The sequence below is a fragment of the Astatotilapia calliptera genome, chromosome 15 (genome assembly GCF_900246225.1).
Source record: "Astatotilapia calliptera chromosome 15, fAstCal1.2, whole genome shotgun sequence".
NCBI lineage: Eukaryota > Metazoa > Chordata > Actinopteri > Cichliformes > Cichlidae > Astatotilapia > Astatotilapia calliptera.
The window spans coordinates 17,185,069-17,209,015 of NC_039316.1; the positions used below are offsets into that span (position 1 = coordinate 17,185,069).

Consider the following 23,947-nt stretch of genomic DNA (forward strand, 5'->3'; position numbering starts at 1 on the left):
TGACGTAATGAAAACGATCTATGGCAAAAACCTGTGCTCCAAAAAACTATGTTTTAACCACAAAGCTTGTGTTTTTGCTAAGAGCTAAACAAATGTCTCTAAACTTATAGAAATGCAGACACTCACCAGGATTAGGCTGTCAGGGCACTAACAGATAAAGAAATCAATATGAGATTAAGAAGTCAAAAATAAAGCTCCGACACGACACGATGAATGACATGAAAGGTGGGTAGAGAACTGACAAGTCAAGAGAGCAGATATTTTTCATGAATAAATCTTTAATGAGAGTTTGATGGCTTCCTTGTGAAGCAGACAGAGAGAGGGTGCAGATGCATGTTTTGATGTTTCCTGCAGCCATCTTATACAGCTCCCCTGTGTGTTTGTTAGTCTGTTTGTTAGTATTGTATGAGCCTTCGGGTTTCTCTGTCATCGTGTGCATCTATGGTTATAGCTTCCAAACCTCTTAGAAGTATGAGACTTAATGCACAAGACAGAATGATGAATGCATAAGGGAAACACTTTACAGAGTCCCTGTCTCCTGTTGTTTTACTCAACGACAAAAGTTGCTCATGAATTACTTAAAATGATGAGTGCTGCTTTCTAGTAAGACAAGATTTAACAAGTTGGATTTGTTAATGTTACAAACTAATTGAATCATATTTTATAGTAAAGGAAACAGCAGTATTGCTGCAGTAATAATACATTATAGTACATTAGGAATGATATAATGACAATCTTGGGATTGCCATGTTATGAAAAATTAAATTCAGCAGGTATTTCTCCTTCTCTTCATGAATCACCGTAGTGGGATTATCATTAAAGGATTAAAAGCTTCGCCAGCAAAAATAGAACAAATTAAATCCCAGCATCACTCCACTCAGATTTAATTGTGCCTTCTAATTAATGGTTTATTAAATATTTGAGGGCTTGAAGGATGTTACAGAAAATTCCTAATGAAGGAACGTAAACTACTGATTTCATATTATACTATCCGGTCTGCAGATACACATGTTAAAGGCATTAATGTTATGAACAGCTTCTTCCAAGACAGAAAGTGCTACAACAATCCTTTAGAGGGGTTGATGAAAGAGCTGAAAACTCCATGAAAGCTTTGCCGCAGGAACGGGGATTTTTACAACCTAGCAGCCTATGAGTTGTTCACACAGCATGAGTAATATATTCAATTTTAACTTTGTAGTTTGACAAAACAAAACAAATTTAAAAATTTCAAGATTTGTCTTTTGTTCTTTGTATTAAATAACTGCAGCGGGGAAAACCAGCGTGATAATAGTGAAAGTCTGGAAAAGCTGTCAATGTCTTTTTTAGCTTTCCTGATGTTCCCTTCAACAATCTGTCCCTGGGCATCGCTGAAATCCTTTCAGCATGACTACAAGTTGTCGACTGCTCCCTGAAGCTCCCTTTCTAACCGGATCACCTCGAGTGTGTCAAATGGAGCTCTTCTACTTGACTTAAATTTTTGGGGCAAAGAAAGAAAGTCCCAAATCTGCAGAGCATGAATTGTCTTCATAATTGCATGTGCCAATTTTCCTCATCTTTTTGCTGTTCTCTTTATGGATCAACATAGTGGATCATCTGTCTCTATCTCTAGCATCCTCTTCTGTCACACAAACTTACCTGTAGTGTCCTCCTTCACTCCAACCAAAAATCTTCTGTGTGATCTTCTTCTTTTCCTCCTCTGCACATGTCCAAACCATCTCAGCCTTGCCTTTCAAACTGTGTCATCAAAACACTCGACCTGAGCTGGTCCTCTAATCTTGCCAGTTCTCTAATCTTAGATACTTCAGCTCTGCTACCTCCTGTCTTTATGTTAGTGCCACCATGTCCAAGCAACACATCCCAGGTAAACCTTTCCTTTCATTCTTGCCTGCACCACATCTCAACCAAGTGTTCTCTCACAGAAGCCTCGGGCTGTTACCCAATTTGCAAGTCTCCATTGACAGTCTGACCTTAAGGAAAAATTCACAGTGCACTCTCTTAAGAAAGACCTGATAGGCAAACACTGGGTTGTAGCTGGGGAACAAACCCCCACCAGAAGTGATGTTCCTCAAAATGATCTGATCATTTTGACAACAAAAGCCACTGAAGAGGTTTGACGTCCATGATAAAATCTCACAATGCTCATGCACAGAAGTGGAATTCTGATCTACAACGATTCTCGAAATAGCAGCTGAAAACAGACCTAAAGTTCACAAGGACATGAGGATGAAAGGCAAATCTAAAACAAATAAACTCAGGCACTGTATTGGAAGGTAACCAGTATATTATTTTAAAAAATAATCTTAAATTAGTCTTTTGTCAGTTGTCTTTGCATTTGAATGATATGAGCCTCTGGATCCTGCAGGATATCAGTTTGGGATTTTTCTTGAAAACATACAGATGGAATCTCTTAATTGTTCTCATTTTTTAAATATGATATGTATTTTATGCCAGTATTATACAACATGTCCAATGGTAGGGGACAATGGTTAAAAGTTATCACTAAAAACTGTTGGTGGTGTTGTTGCTCCCCATGCACCTACCTGTTGGTGTGGGAGTTGTTGTGCATGAACCAGGAGCGGTTGTTGTCCACATACATGGCCCAGGCTTTGTCATCTTTCCCCAACATCATGTCCTTCATGGTGTTGATCCTTGCTATGCCAAACGCAGGATCTGGGTGGTTGTCATAGCGATCAATGCTGACCTCCCAATAGTGAATGCCCTGAGATTCAATAGGGGGTAAAAAAATTAATCTTCTATAACTTCTATAACCAAAAATCAACAGAAAAAGGCTAATCGCTGTCAAATTTAAATGGAAAATATCTGTATACACTTCACCTTGGAGAAAGCAGCAGTCCCCAGCACCACACGGTCATCATAGCTGTTACAGCTAACTGTCTGGTTGTCATTAGTCAGAACAATGTCCCGATGAGCTGAGGTGGGGTCAAAGGTGAACCAAGCCACTGTAAGAAGGACACAACAGTTAGCCTGCTAATAGTCTTTGGAAATTTTGTAAGTCTGTACTAACATTCACACTAAATTTAGTCACATGTTGTATTCTGCATCTTATTAAAATAATTTTAAAAACTGCTCATCGAAAGTGAACCTTACTGGGTAGCTATACCTACCCACACCTACAGTAAAGCCAATAATTATATCACTGATTCTAGAAGGGCCATGCTTTCTTTTTCATAGGATTAAAGACCCTATACAGTCCTTTGAAAATAAAACATGATTCAAAGCTCATAGAACCACCTTTAGCAGAAATAACTTGAAGTAATTGTTTTCTTTATAACTTTCAGTGTCTTAATTCATTATGGCCATATTTGCTATATAGCTTTGCTTCATTTCGTTAAGGTTTGATGTCATTTATTAATGCACAGCTCTCTTAAGGTCCCAAAACAGCATTTCTGTCAGGTTGAGGTCTGAACTTTGACTGTGCCATTGTAGCATATTGATTCTTTTCTATTTCAGCTATTTATTGTAGATTTGCTGGATAATTTTCCTGTTGCATGAACCAATTTGGGTGTTCTTGCAAACATGATCACATTTGACTCTAAAATACTTTAGTATCAGAGGAGTATAGAGGAGTTTAAGGGTGACTCAATGACTGCTAGGAGCCGAGGTCCTGTGGGTGCAAAACAAACCCAAACCATCACCGCTCCACCACCGTGTTTGACTTTCTCCAAACATGGCGCTGTACATTAAAAGGACATTGTTCGAGAAGTCTTGTGGTTTGTTCAGTTCAAAACCTAAGCTGTGCTACAATATTCTCTTTAGACAGTAGTAGGGATGGGTACCGGTATCCGGTGCCATTATGGCAAAAGCAGCGCACATTTCATTGCTTTATTTCGGTGCTTTTTTTTTTTCTTCCTGAGATGTCATACACTTTGGATTCTAGCCAATCATTTTATCTTTGCAAGGATAGTAGGTGGGCCCAGGTACGTACATTCTTTTAGAGCTACAGATTAAAAATGCCCAAGGCAAAGTGGTCAAAAGTCTGGCTTTACTTCACAGCAAAAGATGCAAACTCAGCAGCCTGCAACAAGTGCTTTAAGGTGATACTGTGATACTGTGCAAAGGAGATAACACCTCGAATCTGACAACCAACCTGGCGATGCATAGCGTTTTTTTAGAAGCCAAGAAATGCACCAAGTTAGCAACATCCCCCAAGAACCCGAAGAGTAGAGTCCTGACCCCTAGCCCTGCCAGTGTAGCAGAAATGATGACGGATGATGATGGCAGCAGCAGCCGTTCTTCTCTGCGTGAGTAGCTTAATGTTCGTGTGTAATTTAAGTTGAGTAGGCTAACCACGTTATTAAATTAATGCATGTAAGGTGAACTAGCAAACACCGTTGTAGTTACATGCGGCTGTCTTCTTGTTTGATGGCAGATACTCCCTTCACCCTGGCCAAAAAGGCTAAAATGACCAAAGCAAAAGTTTGAGCACCGTTTAAGCACCAGCACCGTTTCAAAAGTACTGGTTTGGCACCGGTATCGGATAAAACCTAAACGATACCCATCCCTAGACAGTAGAGGCTTTTTACAAGCATCTTCCAAATGACCCATACTTGAGTCTGTTACACCTTCTCTGAGCATTGTGTGGTCTGAAAAGTCAAACTAGTTTAATTGCTGTGACTGATTTTTTTTAAATTATCAAAATACTTTGAACAAGCTCAAGGAATACACATAAATACAACTTTCAGCTTAACTCAGCAAGGGATATTTTCATCTCTGGCTGATAAAAACAAGACTATAAATGTAATCACTCTGTCAAATAATCACATTAATATGTATTAAAAGATTCTTTTATAATGAATGTGACCTTAGAAATCTTTGTACGGCGGTTGTGGGCAACAACTAATTGGGTTCATCCACAGAAAACAATGCACTTGTAAAGTGTAGGCCTGAGACGGGAAATGTTTCATCAACTACCAATGCATTATTAAAAAAGTGCTTGCACATGAGATTTTTACTGTCACACTACACGGATGCCATGTTTTTGTTTGCAGCCATTGCTGTCTGTTCAACAAGAGTCACGTCGCCGCAGTTTTCTTTCTCGGTGTAGCTGCGGTACAATCCTCAAAGAGAGAGAGAGGAGGAAGAGGAGGAGAAGGGGAGGGAAAAAGAGGCAGAGTAGGCAGGAAGAAGAACGATGATAGAGAAGAATAAAAAGAGGGCGGGTGGGATAAACAGTTATCAGTCAGAAAACAGACTCTAATGCCCATTATTGTTGTGGCTGGTTCAGAGACACTGTTTGTGTGTTTGTGTATTGTAAAAATCTCCACCCGCATTGCTCTGCTGTTACACAGTGGGTGTCTCTATTTTCTTCTTTCACCTCCTCTTTCTCTGAGTCCTTAATCTCATTCTTTCCTTTCTTCTCCAGCAGTATATTCTGTTTTTTCTCCCTTTGCAGTTATGTTTTTTCCTTCCTTTTCTCTTTTTCCTTTGCATCTCTGTACAGTTTTACCTTTATCCTCTTTTTCCATTGCCCCCTTTCTTTTTCTTACTTAACCGCTCCTTTGATCTCCTTTTCTTTCCTTCTGTTTTCTTCTTGTTTGTGACTTTTCTTTACTGTCTACTCAAACCTGGTCTACTTCAGCTTTTTTCCATCCGCTTCCTCTTCATTATTCCGTTTCTCTTTTCTTCCCCTTTCTTTGTCTACTGTTCCTGTCCAGTGTATTTCCTTCACCCTCTTCAAAATCTTCCACCTACCTTTCTCCTGCCTTCTCCCAAAAACATCTCCTCCTCTATGTAAGAGGCTTTTCTGTTCACAGTTACATAGGTCAGATGAAATTACATCATGAAACCTGTTTTACAAAGAAGCTCGCAGACAAAAAAATCCCTTGGGTAAAAATATATAATGAAATCAAGACAGCCAAAAGAGCAGAATCAAAAGTAAGGCAGACAAAGAGTCCATCTGTCATGCTCTGGAAGCTAAGCCAGTTCCAGCACACACCACGTACCATCAGAAGTCTTGAGCATGACTGTCTTGCTGTATGGACCCACTCCAATGGAATTATAAGCTTTCACCCTTGCGTTGTAGGAACTGTTGAAATGAAGACCATCGACTGTACACACTGTTTCCTTCCCCACATATACCTCCTGGGGGCACACACAAACACGCACACACAGACACACACAAACTCAGCATCATTTGAAATGCAAGTTGAGGCAGTATATGCTCAAGGATTAGTGAAGAGGTCAAGATCTCTAGCACTTTTAATGCATGCTTGATGATGACTCATATACTTACACACATAAAGAGTATTATCTGTCCTTTGTCAGATATGAGCATCATATTGAGGAGAGCTACTAAACATCATTTTCTGAGTTTCAGATTAGATTAGTTATTTTCACAGTAGAGTTATTGCAGTGTTTCCCAAAAACAGAAATTTCTTGGGCAGGCTGCCCACGAATCTTTTTCAACCTTCAGAGAAAACAACGAGATTGAGAAACAAGTTCAAGTTGCTGCTGTGATGGTTCTTGGTGTCGTTCAGCTGTCTTTATTCTCTTGTCCTGGAGACACAACTGCTTATTTTTTATTATCTATTTCCACAAAAAATATATGCATTTCTTTTGGGTGCACACATATGATCTGTGCCTCATTACTGCCACGATACAGAGTAATTCTGTGGGAAACACTATTAGTGTAAATCTTTTGTTTAACAAATAGTACTCACCCTGTACTGTCCTCCATTGCCATCATCCAGCTCCAGGATGTAGCCCTCGATGGGGTTGATGGTGGGCATAGCTACCCTCCAGGCCAGGGTGGCGCTGTTATTCCTTGTGCAGCACTTCTCCAGCTGCAGGAGAGGAGCTGGAGGCACTGAGGGTCTAGGCTCCACTGTGTAGAGAGATGGATGGATGCAATTTAAATTTTGCAATCAATGAATGAGAGGAATTGGGACAAAGAAGAGGTACAAGGAGGGAGACATGAAAGTGTGGAAGGATGAAGAGAGGAAGACATACAGGGATGCCGTCATCTGGCGGGTTGCCTTTAAACAGACTGAATGAAGAGAAAAAGGAGCTTTAATGACAATCTGGTGGGAGATTTAAAAAAGAGCCTTAAAGGTGAAAGAGCTCTGGGTTCATTTACAGGGTAACAGCTGGGAATTATTAAGGGCTTAAACTGGACCTAGTGAGGACTCTACATACACTTAAAGGGTAGTGTAGTGGTAGGGATGCACTGGGTTAGATTGATATGCGCTTTGAAGGCTGACTTGTAGTTTGATAGTAATAAATAAATCAGCAAAGGTGGTAAGAAAGTATGAGACATCGGCTCCCCACCAAAGGCCAGACTGATGAAAGCAAAGCATCATTCCTGCATAAAATCTGCATAAAATCAGAGGAAAAGCATCATATCAGTCTAACTCTTGTACAAAACAGGTGAAAAGCAAATTCCAAAAGGAGAAACAAACATACAAACAATAAAATAAGAAAAGATTAAAAAAAATCTTTCTTCACTTTTTCATTTACAGGTACTTATCTGATAAATATATAACAGTACGGAAAACACAGGGGAAGGCAGCAGTCATGGCGGACAGTATAGGAGATAATGCATGTTTTGTTGATATTACATATTTGAATTTATGACTTATTACATGGAGATCAGCCACAACATCAAAAATACAGATTATGTAAAATAATTAATAACGGCCATCTCTTTACAATGCAATGTTCTGCTGTAGAAATCTGGTTTCATGTCATTTATGTGGATGTTACATTGACGCAGAACATTAAATTATCCTTCAAACAGCCCAGATACTAATGCAAACATGAATCTACAAGATGTACCAGAGATAGCCTGATCCACAGACGCCCCACCCGCAACCTCCAGCAGGCAAATGATCTGCTACCTGATCGCAGAGACCAAAGGACACCTGCAGAAGTCCCAAATGTTGATGGATTGAAGCAGATTCTAATGTTGTGGCTGATCAGTCTATAGCTATCAAGCAAGACTGAATATGTGAAAACAAAATGATTAGAGGATCATGTTTACTGCACATTTCCTCAGTATATACTTACTCCCTATAATTTGTATTGCCACAGTTTAATTCATGCATAATTATATTTTTATATATGTGTCATTAGTAATATGTGAAACAAAATTATCGCAGGAAACAAAGATCTTTGTGCAGAACTGTTCAGCAGATCAGTGTCGTTTACTGTTGAAGAGCTGAAAAACAACATGCAAAGGGAAAACACCAGAGAAACACTGTGGGACAAAAAGACCAGTGAGTTTCCAACCAGAGAGCTATCGGGGCTAAGGAACGAGGCAGGAGTGACAAAATATATGCAAGGAAGGGAAACAGAGATTTACAGTGAAAAATAGAGTCTCTGAAATACCTCCTGGGCTCTCTGTCTCCATCTCAGCCTCACCACTGCCTGCTTCCTGCATTTGTTTCAATTTTGGATTCTCCTGTACATCTGGAAATATGATGTTGATTTAAGTCAGTGTTCTCTAAAGAAGTAAAAAGGATGACCAGAAGTGTAGTGTATCAATCATACACTTATTTGTCACAATGATATTAACTAAAGGTCCAAAAATTATCATTGATAAACACAAAAATCGTTTGTCAAGCCTAAACTTGAAGGTTTTGTTGTCCTTTTTGTGTTGCATTATTTTGTGTAGTATTTTGTAGTTTTAGGTAGTATTTGTGTAGTGATAAGACAAGAGATTGTGTTTTTAGGTAGCACTTTTAGAGCTAGGTAATAATTTGGTAATTGTGTGGTAATAAGTTGGAAACAAGGAGGCAATAATTTTATCATCACTATCATCACTGCCCCAGTAATATCCAAGCAGTTATTTTGTATCAACAGTGATTACTGCTGAGTAACATTACATTACTCAGCAGTAATCACTTACTGAAATCATACTATAATGCATGTATATACAGGGAGTGCAGAATTATTAGGCAAGTTGTATTTTTGAGGAATAATTTTATTATTGAACAACAACCATGTTCTCAATGAACCCAAAAAACTCATTAATATCAAAGCTGAATGCTTTTGGAAGTAGCTTTTAGTTTGTTTTTAGTTTTAGCTATTTTAGGGGGATATCTGTGTGTGCAGGTGACTATTACTGTGCATAATTATTAGGCAACTTAACAAAAAACAAATATATACCCATTTCAATTATTTATTTTTACCAGTGAAACCAATATAACATCTCCACATTCACAAATATACATTTCTGACATTCAAAAACAAAACAAAAACAAATCAGCGACCAATATAGCCACCTTTCTTTGCAAGGACACTCAAAAGCCTGCCAACCATGGATTCTGTCAGTGTTTTGATCTGTTCACCATCAACATTGCGTGCAGCAGCAACCACAGCCTCCCAGACACTGTTCAGAGAGGTGTACTGTTTTCCCTCCTTGTAAATCTCACATTTGATGAAGGACCACAGGTTCTCAATGGGGTTCAGATCAGGTGAACAAGGAGACCATGTCATTAGTTTTTCTTCTTTTATACCCTTTCTTGCCAGCCACGCTGTGGAGTACTTGGACGCGTGTGATGGAGCATTGTCCTGCATGAAAATCATGTTTTTCTTGAAGGATGCAGACTTCTTCCTGTACCACTGCTTGAAGAAGGTGTCTTCCAGAAACTGGCAGTAGGACTGGGAGTTGAGCTTGACTCCATCCTCAACCCGAAAAGGCCCCACAAGCTCATCTTTGATGATACCAGCCCAAACCAGTACTCCACCTCCACCTTGCTGGCGTCTGAGTCGGACTGGAGCTCTCTGCCCTTTACCAATCCAGCCACGGGCCCATCCATCTGGCCCATCAAGACTCACTCTCATTTCATCAGTCCATAAAACCTTAGAAAAACCAGTCTTGAGATATTTCTTGGCCCAGTCTTGACGTTTCAGCTTGTGTGTCTTGTTCAGTGGTGGTCGTCTTTCAGCCTTTCTTACCTTGGCCATGTCTCTGAGTATTGCACACCTTGTGCTTTTGGGCACTCCAGTGATGTTGCAGCTCTGAAATATGGCCAAACTGGTGGCAAGTGGCATCTTGGCAGCTGCACGCTTGACTTTTCTCAGTTCATGGGCAGTTATTTTGCACCTTGGTTTTTCCACACGCTTCTTGCGACCCTGTTGACTATTTTGAATGAAACGCTTGATTGTTCGATGATCACGCTTCAGAAGCTTTGCAATTTTGAGACTGCTGCATCCCTCTGCAAGATATCTCACTGTTTTTGACTTTTCTGAGCCTGTCAAGTCCTTCTTTTGACCCATTTTGCCAAAGGAAAGGACGTTGCCTAATAATTAAGCACACCTGATATAGGGTGTTGATGTCATTAGACCACACCCCTTCTCATTACAGAGATGCACATCACCTAATATGCTTAATTGGTAGTAGGCTTTCGAGCCTATACAGCTTGGAGTAGGACAACATGCATGAAGAGGATGATGTGGACAAAATACTCATTTGCCTAATAATTCTGCACTCCCTGTATATATATATATGTGTGTGTGTGTGTGTGTGTGTGTGTGTGTGTGTGTGTGTGTGTGTGTGTGTGTGTGTGTGTGTGTGTGTGTGTGTGTGTGTGTGTGTGTGTGTGTGTTACCTAAACACTGAAATACATTTTTTGCACGCAGCAATGAATTTTGTTCACTCAAATTTAGCTTTTCTTTGCTCGAAATAAATTTCTCCTCAAAATGCAACACTTGTACCTGCAAATTTTTTTTACGTGCGCCCACTTTTTTTTAATGCGCGCTCAGAATAGTGGCACACAAATAATGCCGTATGCTTGTTCTACGCTTTTTTATGCTGCATATTTTACCAGAGGTGCAAAGTTATATTCTTTCCAGTGCAGCTGAGCAGCTGCTGCTATATTATTATAAAAGTATAACAGTATAATCCTATTATCCAGTATTCAGCATTGTTTGACGGTATCAATGCAAATTTTATGTTTAATATTGTGGCTTATTATAAGGAAATGTTTGGTAATGTTTCTACTACATTTCATAGTAATATTTGTCACAATTTAAAGCATATGAAGTTCACTTTAATAGTTTATTAATATGTAATTACAAAAATGTAAAAAGGCAGTTTTGTAGTTCTTAGCCCTGTTTCCTGGTTATCACACAGAAACTACTGCAAAATACATTAGAAGGTTACCTAGGCAACCAGAGCCAGGAATGTCCGTGAGCAATCAGCTGTCAGCTTCAAAGAGATGAGTGAGGAACGAATCACTTTGCTCCAAAGCTATGCGTGGACATAGCTTTAAAGCTGTGCATAATTAAAGATGTAACTGCTTTAAGTGATAGGTCTTGTAGAGTGTTTAATTTAATTAGTTTCATTTTTGTACAAAGAATCAGCTGTTCTGTTTTTCCAATAATTGCATTTTGCTTTGAGCTTGTTTAGCCACAAACTAGTATCCTATACAATTAATAGACAGTGAATTACAGTTCTGTGTTTCTAATCAAGCCACCTACTGTTAACCTAAACTACTCAACTCAACCATCTCATGCAACTATTAGCATCTCGTTTTAAGAAAAGTTGAGGTGAAGACAAGAAAAGAAAATGAAAGATAAAAAACATGCAGAGGAGGAATAACTAATGAATCTTTATGCCTGTGGAGGATGTTATGATGGCTATGCACATCTTTTATTTACAGTATATGGGTTTAAACAAACTTAATATTTGAGTACAAACATACCTTTTGTTGGTGCTCTGTATGTCAAAGATTAAAATTCAAATGCTTAAAATGAAATTGTCCGTCGTTAAAGTCCATACCAGATAATGGGTGAGAGAGAAAGGAATCATACAACTGAATTCCACATCCCCAGTCTTGGAGAAGAAAAGAGAGCTGATCAAAGCTTTCTGGCTTTCTAAGAAGTTTGAGTGGAGCTTAAATTGGAGAAAATCTATTTGAAGTAGAACTTAACTCAAGCCATGACCTGAAGACCCGGGACACATTTTTAAATTTAATTCACTAAGTTTTTGTCGTGTCTGTAAGAGCTAGTGTCCTTATTTTCTAGGAAGTTGACTTTGTTGGGGACAAAAAACGTTGCTGCAGCTCATTGGAAGTGTCACCCAAGATGAACCATAACATTACAAGAGTGCATAATCACAGTTATGATACCGAATATAAAATTTATCACACACAGAGCTCCACTGAATGTAATTTCCTCATTGTGAAAATGAGTATTTTGCTTATGATTTAATGGATTTTGTACTCTTAATAGCTGATAACAAAGACCGGTCAGCATTATTTACTTTTCTAGCAAAGTAACCAGGTTGAATCTGCTTCTGCACAGGGAAGACATCCCATCTTCACCGCCTAAGTGCGGCCATATGCAAATAAAATATGCATATTGGTGATTACATATTTAATATACATTAACTATACATCTGGGTAATCTCGGAGACCGCAGCGGAATGAATATAAAACACGCTGTTTACTCATGCGCGCCAACTGGCTGCTGGGTAGCAACAGCCAATTAATAGATAATTAGATGTGCACACTGTAGTATGAGTTAAAGAAACCTTAAAAGAAAAGAGCAATAGCAGCTAAATCTTATTTTGTTGACTTTAGATCATAGGTGTCAAACTCTGGCCCGCGGGCCAAATTTGGCCCGCAGCCTAATTACATTTGGCCCGTGAAGCCATACCAAATTACTATTAGAGCTGGCCTACTGGTATTATACAGCTAATATATATATTGTTTAGTATTAAGCTTTGCTTGTTCCATATTCAGTTTTCCAGTAAAACTTATTTGAGTCCATAAGAAAAGATTCATTCTTATATCTGGAGGAAGATTTTTTTTTTTAAATAAATATTAATGTTAGCCCGCGACTTTGTTCCAGTTTTGAATTTTGGCCCACTGTGTATTTGAGTTTGACACCCCTGCTTTAGATGAATCTTGTTTGTGTATGTTTGTGCATGCCAAAATTATTTACATATATCTATAATCATAGAGACTTTTTAAGTAAATTGTTGGCAAGCTTACAAGTGAGCTTTACTCCAGGACTTCAATATGTATGTGCAGCTCAAGAAAATGAGTATTCTGGCAACCCAGTCAAAATCTGTGGTCAGCCTCCAAATTCAGCCACAACCCTGAACTGTTCCTCAGTTTTCCTCACTGTGTAGGAACAGTTTTGTTCAAAAAGATTCATATAGTAAAATTTTTGTGAGGAATATGATCTCAATGGGAGGAGAATTGAGGCTGCTTGATGATTTGAAGCAATGTGGTGGCCAGAGACAGGTGTGCAAGTGAAGAGACTATCAGTGATACTGCAGGATACTGCTGATTGTCATATTATCTGGTGGTAAATACATTAGATGATTACCTAGGCAACCAGAGGCTGGTAAGTCCACAAGCAACCAATCATCACCTCCAGTGAGGAGCGAATTGCTTGAAGCAAGGACTCTGAGATGCATCAAGTTAGTATAAAAGGCCAAAGGTTTACAGAGGTAAATCTAGGATAACAAATTATTCTCAATTCAAAGTTAATAAATCAATCAATCTGTTGTTCCCAGCAGAGTAACTGAGAAATTCCCAGCATTGAGCTTGTCCGTACATCTTAGTTAAACTAGCTTTACCATTCTTTTCTAGTTTTCTCTCATGTGAGACTCATGCCTTATAAAGTGGAGTACGCCTTTTAAATATACAGCTAAAGAGATTTTTTAATTTGACTAAGTTGTAGTAGTACAGTTGGTCTTAAAGTCCAAACGTGTGCTCACCTTTGCCCTGGCAGAAGTCCAGCTGTAGGATGGTCTGTAGCAGCGAGTCGGTATTGAGAGTGAGGTCAAAGTCAGGGCCAACCTTTGGCTCCAGGGCCCCTTTAACCCACTGGTCTTGAGATGACGTCACTCGCTTAATCAGAGCATCTGAGATCTACGCAAACACATACAGTGGGCAAGTTGAAGTTTGCAGACACAGTATAGATTCAGCAATGGTTTACTTGTAAGAAGTAAAGAATGAAGAAAATGCTGGAAATGAGAACACATTCATTCAATATTTATATACTTTTAAATACATTGGAAAATATCAGAGGCCCTCCCTGCATACAAAGTGGATTTTCCATTTGACTGGCCCGGCTTCCATGCACTGTGTCTGACAAGTGAAATGAGGCTCACATTAGTGCAGTTCAAATATTTAAAGATATGAATTAGACCCCTGATCTGAGGATAAGACAAAAAAACCCAACCTCTAGTGAATACATTGCATGATTGTTTCCATTACTTATGCTCAGTGTAGGGACTAACGCATTATTAAGTAACGCGTTACAGTAACTACGTTATTACTGTGGTAACGAGCACGGTAACTAGTTATTATGTGGTGGCTATCGCGGATCTTCCACAGATTCAGTAACATTAGCAAGTGGTGGAGGCCAGCAGGTAGATGAAGGAAAGGGGAGGCAGGAGGAGAGACTCGAGGCGGGTGTCCGAGTGTCAAGTGAACTGAACTTCAGGTAAGAAGTTATGACCTGCAGTCTATCTGGGTCAGATATAAACCAAGTTTAGGTGGAGTTTATTTTAGTTATGCTGACTTTTTTGTACTGCATACTAGCTAGCATGACGGAGTTTCTATACAGCTGGGCGGCTGCTATGATGTTACTGATGTTGAACTTTATTTTGTTCATAAGGTTAATTATTAGAGTTGCCAACCGTTCCCTAAAAAATGGAATCGTCTCGTATTCAGAGAAAATATTTTGTATTGAGCTGAAAAGGAACGCAGTTTGTCCCGTTCTTCAGCTACAATGAAAAAGACACAAAGCTGGAGTTATTGTCTTTACGCTGCAGCTGTCTCTTCTTCTCTCATTCTCTCCCCCTCCCTCTCCTGTTTCTACTTCAATCATGAAACTGATCAATGATCAGCTGATCGGCTTATCTGTCGCAAGTCCCGTCTGTCTTGTTTGTTTATCTCCCACATATTTGGAAATATGCACATTATTTTTTCCTTTCTATTGGTAGGTGGCACAGTGCACTTGTGGCTAGAAGACTGGAAGCAACACATTAACAAGAGAATTCTGAGTAAAACCAAAGTTACTTTCCTGAGTAACTAGTTACTTTGCAAGTAACTGGATTACTTTTGATAGAAGTAACTAGTAATGTAACAACTGTAATGTAAAGTAATTTACCCAACACTGCTTATGCTTCAGAATGGGTAAAGAAAAAGGAAGCTTATTTTCTGGAATATCTGGAAATCATGTGTGTTTTTATTCAGTACCATAAAGGCACATTTATGACTGCAAATGAAGGCCACTCAAGGTAAAAAAATAAAAATAAAAAAATCAAGATTTAAAATTGTGAATTTTGATCAAACAGCTGAAATTTACAAGAACAAAGATGAAGAAATAAGTCATGTAACTGTATTGCTTTATTTTTCAACTTTAAGTTGGATATAAGTGACCATTTACCAGTCTTTGCATCGTATAATTGCCATTATAAAGTGAACAACGATGGACATAAGATTATTTACAAAAGAATAAGAACAGAGAAGACCTTAAATTGTCTTAGAAATGAACTTTTAAAGCAAGATTGGAATATTGTATATGAACAAACAGAAGTTAATAAAGCTTACGAAGGATTTTTAAGAACATTTAACACATTACTTGATAAAAACTGCCCAGTAATTGAAATCAATAGGAAACACAACTATGCAGGAAGACCATGGATGACAAAAGGACTACAAAATGCCAGCAAAAAAAAGAATAGCCTATATCGAGAATTCATAAAAAAGAGAACAATAGAAACTGAAATGAAGTATAAAACTTACAAAAATAAATTAACTAATATAATGAGATCCTGTAAAAGAGAGTATTACATTAAAAGGTTAGAACACAATAAAGATAACACAAGAGATATATGGAATGTATTAAACAGAATAATCAAAAATGAATCAAGGAATAATGATTACCCTGGGTACTTTATAGAAGGGACAAGAAGTATTAATAACATGGAGGAGATAGTAAATGGCTTTAATGAATTCTTCGTAAACATAGGGCCAAAACTGGCAGAAGAAATAAAGGTTGATGGAATAGAAAGGGACACTGGTGAAAATATTGAAAGGAATAATAGCTCAATGTTTTTAAGAGCAGTGGAAGAGAAAGAGATTTATGACATGGTTAGAGGACTTAAGAACAAAACCAGTACAGACTGGAATGATATTGATATGGTAACGGTAAAGACAGTTATTGATGGTATCGTAAAACCATTAAAATATATATTCAACTTGTCGTTTCAAAAAGGAGTTTTTCCACAAAAAATGAAAGTTGCTAAAGTTATTCCCATTTACAAAACCGGTGAAAGACATCATTTTACAAACTATAGACCAGTGTCAATACTCTCCCAGTTCTCTAAGATACTGGAAAAACTCTTCATAAAAAGATTTGACAGTTTTGTGGAAAAATATGAATTAATGACAGATAGTCAGTATGGGTTCAGAAACAACAGATCAACAGCTTTGGCACTGATAGATTTAATGGAAAAGATAACGGAATGTATGGATAATAAGAGGTGTGCGCTCGGAGTTTTCTTAGATCTAAAGAAGGCGTTTGATACTGTTAATCATGAAATTCTATTAAAAAAACTGGAAAAGTACGGGTTTAGGGGAGTGGTTTTTGAATGGTTAAAAAGCTATGTAGGGAATAGGCAACAATATGTACAAATAAATGAATATAAATCTAATTTGATGGATATAGCTTGTGGAGTACCTCAAGGTTCAGTACTGGGTCCAAAAATGTTTATTATGTACTTAAATGATATCTGCAGAGTATCGGAGATTTTAAAGTTTGTAATATTTGCAGATGACACAAATATACTGTGTGCAGGTGGGGAGTTGCCACAGGTTTTGGAAATGATCACACAGGAATTAACGATATTAAAGAAGTGGTTTGATATAAATAAATTATCATTGAATCTCGATAAAACCAAATTTATGTTGTTTGGAAACCAAAAGAAAAACATCGAAGTAGAAATATGTGTTGACAATGTATATTTAGAAAGAGTAAATGAAATAAAATTTCTTGGGGTGATCATTGACCACAAGCTCTGTTGGAAGCCACACATTACTTATGTTCGGGGGAAATTGGCACGGGGCATTGCCGTCCTGGGAAAAGCAAAGCATATGTTGGATCAGAAAGCACTGCACATTTTATACTGTGCTTTACTACTGCCATATATGAGCTACTGTGTAGAGGTCTGGGGAAACACATACAAAAGTAACACACAAACAATAACTATAATACAGAAAAGGGCCATTAGATTAATAAATAATGTAGGGTACAGGGACCATACAAATGCACTCTTTGTCAAAATGCAAGCTATTAAATTCCAAGACTTAGTGAAGCTTAAAACAGCGCAAATAATGTATAAAGTAAGAAATAAATTGCTTCCCAAAGAAATCTGTAAATTGTTCATAGAAAGAGAAGGTGGGTATAACTTAAGAGGGAAATGGAATTTAAAAATACAAAGTGCTAGAACAACTTTAAGAACTATGTCAATCTCAATTGCAGGAGTTAAATTATAGAACAGCCTAACAGAAGAAATAAAAGACAGTCAAAACATAAAACAGTTTAAAGTAAAATATAAAAACCTAATTTTAAATAAGTATAAGAATGAAGAAAACGGGGTTAACCCAGGATGGTAATGTTGCTGGTAATGGTGTTGCGGTTCTTTTTTGGTTGTTTTTTTGTTTTTTTTGTTTTGTTTTGTTTTGTTGTTTTTCCATAACTTGTGTATCTGCAAATATACACATTCTGTATTTTTCATATGAAAGAAACTATACTGTGGTGGGGCTTGCTAATTTCTTGTTTTTGATTTATGTATGTTATGTTTTGTTTTACTTCATATGTTTATATGTTTCATATGTTGTTTGTTTAATTTAAGACAAAAAAAAAATTAAATGAATGAGAGGTAAAACTTGAGGGGGTAGGGACAAATAAGTAAATACTTCAGCCTACTCCTTTTCAAACAAATAATGGAATGATATTTTGTAATGATTGTGAAGGCACATGTTTGAAATGTTTGAAATAAAAATGAACTGAACTGAACTGAACTGAATAAAATCACATATTTGAATAGAATAGAATAGAATAGAATAGAATAGCTCTGTATTGTCGTCGTACTTTTGTTTGTTTTTTGTTGCTTTGTTTTTGTTATTTAAAATCAATAATTTGTAAGACTTGAGAAATGTAATTAAACATTATTAAATGTGTTTTAGCCAAGGTTAGAGGATGACAGGTTTTATTGAAAATGAGCTTGTGGCTTCTGGTCTGCTTTATCGACCTCATCGGATAGATCTGTCGTTGGCGTCTAATAATGTGTTTTATAAGTTATTGATCCCAGAACCTCAAATAATGACTTTTTTTACAACTTAACCTTGAAATGTTCCTTTACACAAAAAATAAAACCCGACTTTTTTCTCATCACTGTTTTCTCTGTTTTTATGACTTTAAACTTTAAACCTTTTTTGCTGTTGTGTTGGTTTCTTTTTTTCTTTTTTCTTGCCCTCTGTGGCTGTAATATGCCCCCGTAGATGTTTGCTGATACACTACAAATATTTCTGCACATGCACTGCATCCTGAGTCTGTGGGAGCAGGTCATTGTTGAGTAAGTGGGTGTCATGTGCCCTTCCTCTATCACGTGCGTGCTCTATCCAGGCGTACCACCTAACACATAAGGAAAGGAAGTATTTCCAGTGGTGACACAAATACTGAATATTTTTTCTATTTCAAATTTCAAAAACAACCTCCCCCTGATTTCACACATCCAGATATAGCGCTTTTGATATATACTACTAAAGATATGCAAATAAAGTTGTATAAAGCCTTTTTTGTTTCCTGAGAGAGTTGTGTGAACTTTGATATAAAGCCCAGACTCTGCATGAGCTGAGACTCGAGACAGATTTAAAGATGAAAAAAAAGTCTGATGGTCTTGAAAAGTCTTCATGATTTAGCGTTCTGCAGGAAACCAACATTTATTTCTTCTGAGGAGGTCACGTTTCTCCATCTATACATACAAAGATCAATGATTATTTATTAGCTACTGAGCATGTCAACCTATTGATTACTAGGCATGTAAAGTTAATTCAAAATAGAACAGCTGCAGATGTATTAAAATAAGATGCATGTTGCTGTGACTGTAGTGCTGAAGTGCAGGCAGGCATGTGGGGTTGTTGTTGTTGCTGTTCTCCGTGCTGACTCCTTCCTCTGCTACGCCACAGTTTGCTTGTTTTTTTTGGCTGTGCCGATTCAACAAACATCAGAGGCTCCCCGTGAAGCTGATTTCTCCTAATGTGCTCAGAGGATCTGTGTGTCACGCTTCCTTCCTACCTTCATTTCCATTTTTTGGTTCAAAATATCTCAGAAAAAGATTTGATTTGGGTTGAATTTTAATCGAGTAAGACCTCATAGTGTTTTGTCCTGTGCTTTACTTATTTAAGTAACATAATTCCCTTGGCCTCAGCAAAAGAAGGAATGTATTCTGCCACACGCTGTTTTTGTGCTGATGTTCGGTTGTTTTAGATGTTTAATAGTTTTTAGATTATGGTGAACTGAAATTGTTGTTTTTTTGTGTTCTTTTTGTCTTTGTAACATCCCCTGTTACTCATCTTCATACTCGTCTCACACGCACAAACATGAGGTGTGTAAAATACCTGGAGGAAACCACTTGGATCATTCTCTTTGAGGACTTCTAGACAGTACTCCATCATGCCGGTGGTCTGCCGTAACTTCATAGTGCAGTGTGTGATCTGGTCACGTACCACCTGAACAAAACAGATCAGATGCATGAGTTGTTAAAAGCAATTATTCTGAGATGAGCATCTGAAATATTTTCACTATGTTTAATTGTATCAGTTTCAATCAGTTTGTACAAGTGAAAGACTCTGAAAGACTCTGAGGTATGACCTTTTCCCCGAGCCTTCCTTTGCCCCCTGTTAGTGTCTTCCATTGCCTGCATGAGTTTATTCTCTTTCAGTTGTATCCTCTTGCTTTAAAAAGTTGTTTCCTCATCTTTCCATTTTGTTTTTAACTTCCTACCTTTGTTCTCTTTCCAACCTTATTGCCTGATTGAGTTCACTTGTGCCGCATTACCCTTTTAGTGGCTAGAAGACTAGTTATTTAGGCCCCTGGCAGTCTGTCCATTCTTTGATGTCGATTGTTGGGTTCACTTGAACAACTTTAGCATCAATATGGTATTATATCATTATATGTGTCCCAGGCACACTCAAGCGCATCTTGGTTGGTTGTAGGACTAGCCTTACTCAGGGGAGATATACATGGAGACACAACTTTCTCCTATCGTCTATTTTGTCCCTTTTGTCTTACTTCTCTCTATCACCATTTCTATCCCTTTGAAAAAGTGCGGCTCCATAAATGTTAGAGGGGTAAGTATTATTTCTCAGTTGCAGTGAATAGATAGAAGAAAATAAACTGTAGAAAACTAAACAGAAGAAAGAAGAAGAGAAATAATTTAACGTAAACCAGTGAGACACTCCAGGGCCTGCCAACCCTGGCAGGGCCTCCTTGGATGAGGGTGTCTCGTGATAATGGCCGAAGCACCCGATGAACCCAAGGTCCACTACTGATGATGCGTCCCAAATTTTAATATGATAATCTAGATCAGATCTCTAATCTCTAAACCTAACCAAGGGGGGGGAAAGGCAGATTAGCTTGGGACAAAGACCGAAAGTGAGGCATAACGATGTGTGCCGCTGGTAAAGTTTCTGGGCTGACTTTCCTCAAAACAGCCATTCCTCAAGATTTTCTCCATTTAAAATGGTAAATGGCCTGTATTTGTATAGCGCTTTTACTAGTCCCACCTAGGGACCCCAAAGTGCTTTACACACCCAGTCATCCACCCATTCACACACACATTCACACACTGGTGGAGGCAAGCTACAGTTGTAGCCACAGCTGCCCTGGGGCAGACTGACAGAAGGGAGGCTGCCATATCGCGCCATCTGCCCTTCTGGCCAACACCAGTAGGCATTAGGTGAAGTGTCTTGCCCAAGGACACAACGACCAAGACTGTCTGAGCTGGGGCTCAAACCGGCAACCTTCCGATTACAAGGCGAATCCCAACTCTTGAGTTACGATCGCCCCGATTTAAAGCCATGCATTATCACGCATTGCAACATCTAGTCCTTTTACTGAATTACAACTACGTTGTTGTCAGCAGAAATATTGCTAATTTCAGAGTGAACTTGTGAAATTCTCTCAAATGCTCAGTAATACAAAGAGGTGGACTTAAACAACAATTTAATCTGTGATACAATCAAAAGCTGTAAATGGTGTCCATGGAGTCCACTTTTTCATGCTGGTCAACTTTTTCTCAGCGACAATGACGCTTAAGATTAGTTCAGTAATAATACAGTTCAGTAAGAATGGGAGGTAATGAATAAAGAAAAGTGGCACCACGCTAAGAAAGTTCAGAACTGCCAGCTCAGGATCACACTGATTTTTGAGCTTGGCAGCAGGTTGTTATATGTGCACTGGGAGTGTAATTAGGGAGCAGAACATGGGCAGTTGGAACTGGCTGACACGAAAGACGAGTTAGTGGCTGGCATGCAAAACAGTCAAGGATTAATTAAAGACTGTCTGACAGCGTGACACCATAATGTCACAACTGGAATCGATCTGTTGATCTCTCATAAATTTCACAGAAACATTATCAGCCGCAACCAGACAAACGCACTTTTCTGTTTTTCATTCAGTCTCTCTCTTTCACACAGACACCAGACACATGCCGTCTGCTGGCTGAACCCCGAGCCAGGGGAAATGAGATTTGGACGTGTGTCACAGTCAGCCGTTTTGGGGCTAATTGAAAGTCTGCAACCTGTCATCGCTTTATTAACCTTTTGTTTTCTTGCAATCAAGCTGCACCACTTTTAACTCACGAGCAATCTTTAATCCTCAGCTCATAGTACTACTAATATCATTATACTCCACGTGTAACACACACACACATCAGGTTTTAAAGTTTAAGCAAGAGATTAGACAGAAAATATTTTGAAACTTGTCTGCATCCAAAATAATTAATTCTAGCGTTAACCAATGGCCGTCTAAATGGATCAGAGCATAGCTGGACTGGCCATCGGGCATACCGGGCATTTGCCCGGTGGGCCGCTGGCGATTTTTTGTTTTTATGGGCCGATGGATTTTTATTTTTTTTTAGTAAGGGTATATATAATGAAAGGTGTTGGATTGGCCAATTGGTCATGATCGACTCTGGGCTGGACCAATTACAGCCGAGGAGGCTAGATGCACCCGCCCCCTTGTTTAGCAATCACGTGATTTTTCGCGCATTGCATGCCGGGAACTCGTGGCAAAACAATCCAAGTACCGCATCAAATGCAAGCATTTGCAGCACCGCAAAACGTTCATTCTCCGTTTCCAATACCTTCTTGTTTTTTCTTTTTTCTTTCTTGCATTTTTCTTTGCCGCACAAAAAAGGAATGTACAAAACAAAAGGAGAAGAATGCCGGTCCGTACAAAGACAGACTCGACGAAAAGACAAAGAAAAGATACGAGGAAAAAATCAAAGGAGTGAAAGGGTCAGACCCTTATGAGCGCACAGAGTGGACAAGAGACGTCAGTGTGCTGCCCAACTTTCACCACGCTCAGATTTATAATTATACGGTTCTTGGAGTGAGTGCATACACTCGTGAAGTTTAGTAACTTCAGGTCACTGCAACAAGCCCAGGTACAGTTTACCGACGGATGGGTGCAGGACCTTGAAATGCACGAAAGACCATCGTACGAACAAAGGTAAGTTTACCAGTCTCACAAATCGTCGTCATAAATACACATTCGTTAACCGTTTATTAATATAACCTTTGAGCTCAACGGTAATTAATTAGTAGTGGAAATAATTTCTGGTAGCATCACAGAAATGTAGCAGTGACAATAATATTGTAATGACCTGGCTGGGGTTGTTAGCCAGGTGCATTCTGGGTATTGTGTTGTCTGTGTTTTCTATCGCTCTGCTAGTTCCTATGTGTTTGATTCGCATGTTGTGTTAGTGTTATGTTAATGTAAGCCACAGTGAAGTTGATGTGTGTTCTGTGGAGTGGGTTGAATTGGCATGGTTGGCTGACACCGCGACTCTATGTGGTGGGAGCGTGATAGGGGTTTGGTGTCAGCAGCACGTTGTTGTAGAAAAACATGGTAAATAAACGATTGGTGTGAACCACTAAAGCCTCCTGCTGGATCATTTGGGGATTATCAGTCTGCTGCTGAGACGCTCGGGATCGTGCGGTGTATGAGCCGTGAGCGCTCTCCATTTGTTGCGAAGTTTAGCGATAGCTGCTAGAGCCCTGCTAGCCGTTTTAGCTAATGAGCAGTTTAGTCAGTTCAGCTCCACTAACCCACGGTCGTTACAATATTGTATGTTGTAATCGCACTGGACAATTAGTGATACAAAACAACTGTTTTACCCTGTGAATAAAAGTATATGGTTTTGTCAATGTACCATGGTAATAACAGAAGCGAAACACAATATTGTGTCAGGACAATTCACTATTTATGCACAATAAACAAAGGAGCATAGCGCGACAATTTCTGTTCAGCGCCAGACTTGCTTGTAACCTATATCACCAATTATGTTAAGAAAAATGACGTATTAATACTACAAAACTCCAGACCATCTGTCGGCTCTTACTTCGGAAACATGGCTTAAAAATGTCTCTTCAACGACGTAATCCGATTACAAAAAAACGATCTCTTTACCCGTCGGCTTCCCGTGGCTGTCATGCGACCAGCTATTGCAGTTAATAATACAACAGCTTCTTGGCATTTTTTGGGTTTCTTTTTATCGCTGTGTAACTGAGTTCAATTGAACGCCTGCGTGCGCTAGTACCTCTTGCCACAAGTTCCCAGAATCCTTTGCGGTTTTACCCCTGAATGACGTCACATTTTCAATCTTTATCCTGGTGGGCCGGTCTCTAGTCAAAATGCCCGGGCCGATTTTTTGTCCCAGTCCAGCCCTGGA

The 23,947-nt window shown here is 38.7% G+C and overlaps 1 protein-coding gene across 2 annotated transcripts in view; it reads right to left on the reverse strand.

Annotated features, from left to right (window-relative positions):
- Positions 1 to 23,947, reverse strand: part of trim67 (tripartite motif containing 67) — a 59,721-nt gene that overhangs the window by 3,612 nt on the left and 32,162 nt on the right. The window contains exons 4-10 of one of the 2 annotated variants that reach the window (XM_026193985.1): positions 19,611 to 19,721; positions 13,694 to 13,847; positions 8,347 to 8,427; positions 6,681 to 6,844; positions 5,964 to 6,102; positions 2,836 to 2,960; positions 2,541 to 2,719 (exon numbers count right to left, since the gene is read on the reverse strand). In XM_026193985.1, coding sequence (XP_026049770.1) covers positions 2,541 to 2,719; positions 2,836 to 2,960; positions 5,964 to 6,102; positions 6,681 to 6,844; positions 8,347 to 8,427; positions 13,694 to 13,847; positions 19,611 to 19,721 — 953 coding nt within the window. The remainder of the gene's footprint in view (positions 1 to 2,540; positions 2,720 to 2,835; positions 2,961 to 5,963; positions 6,103 to 6,680; positions 6,845 to 8,346; positions 8,428 to 13,693; positions 13,848 to 19,610; positions 19,722 to 23,947) is intronic. The other variant, XM_026193986.1, reaches the window with a different exon arrangement.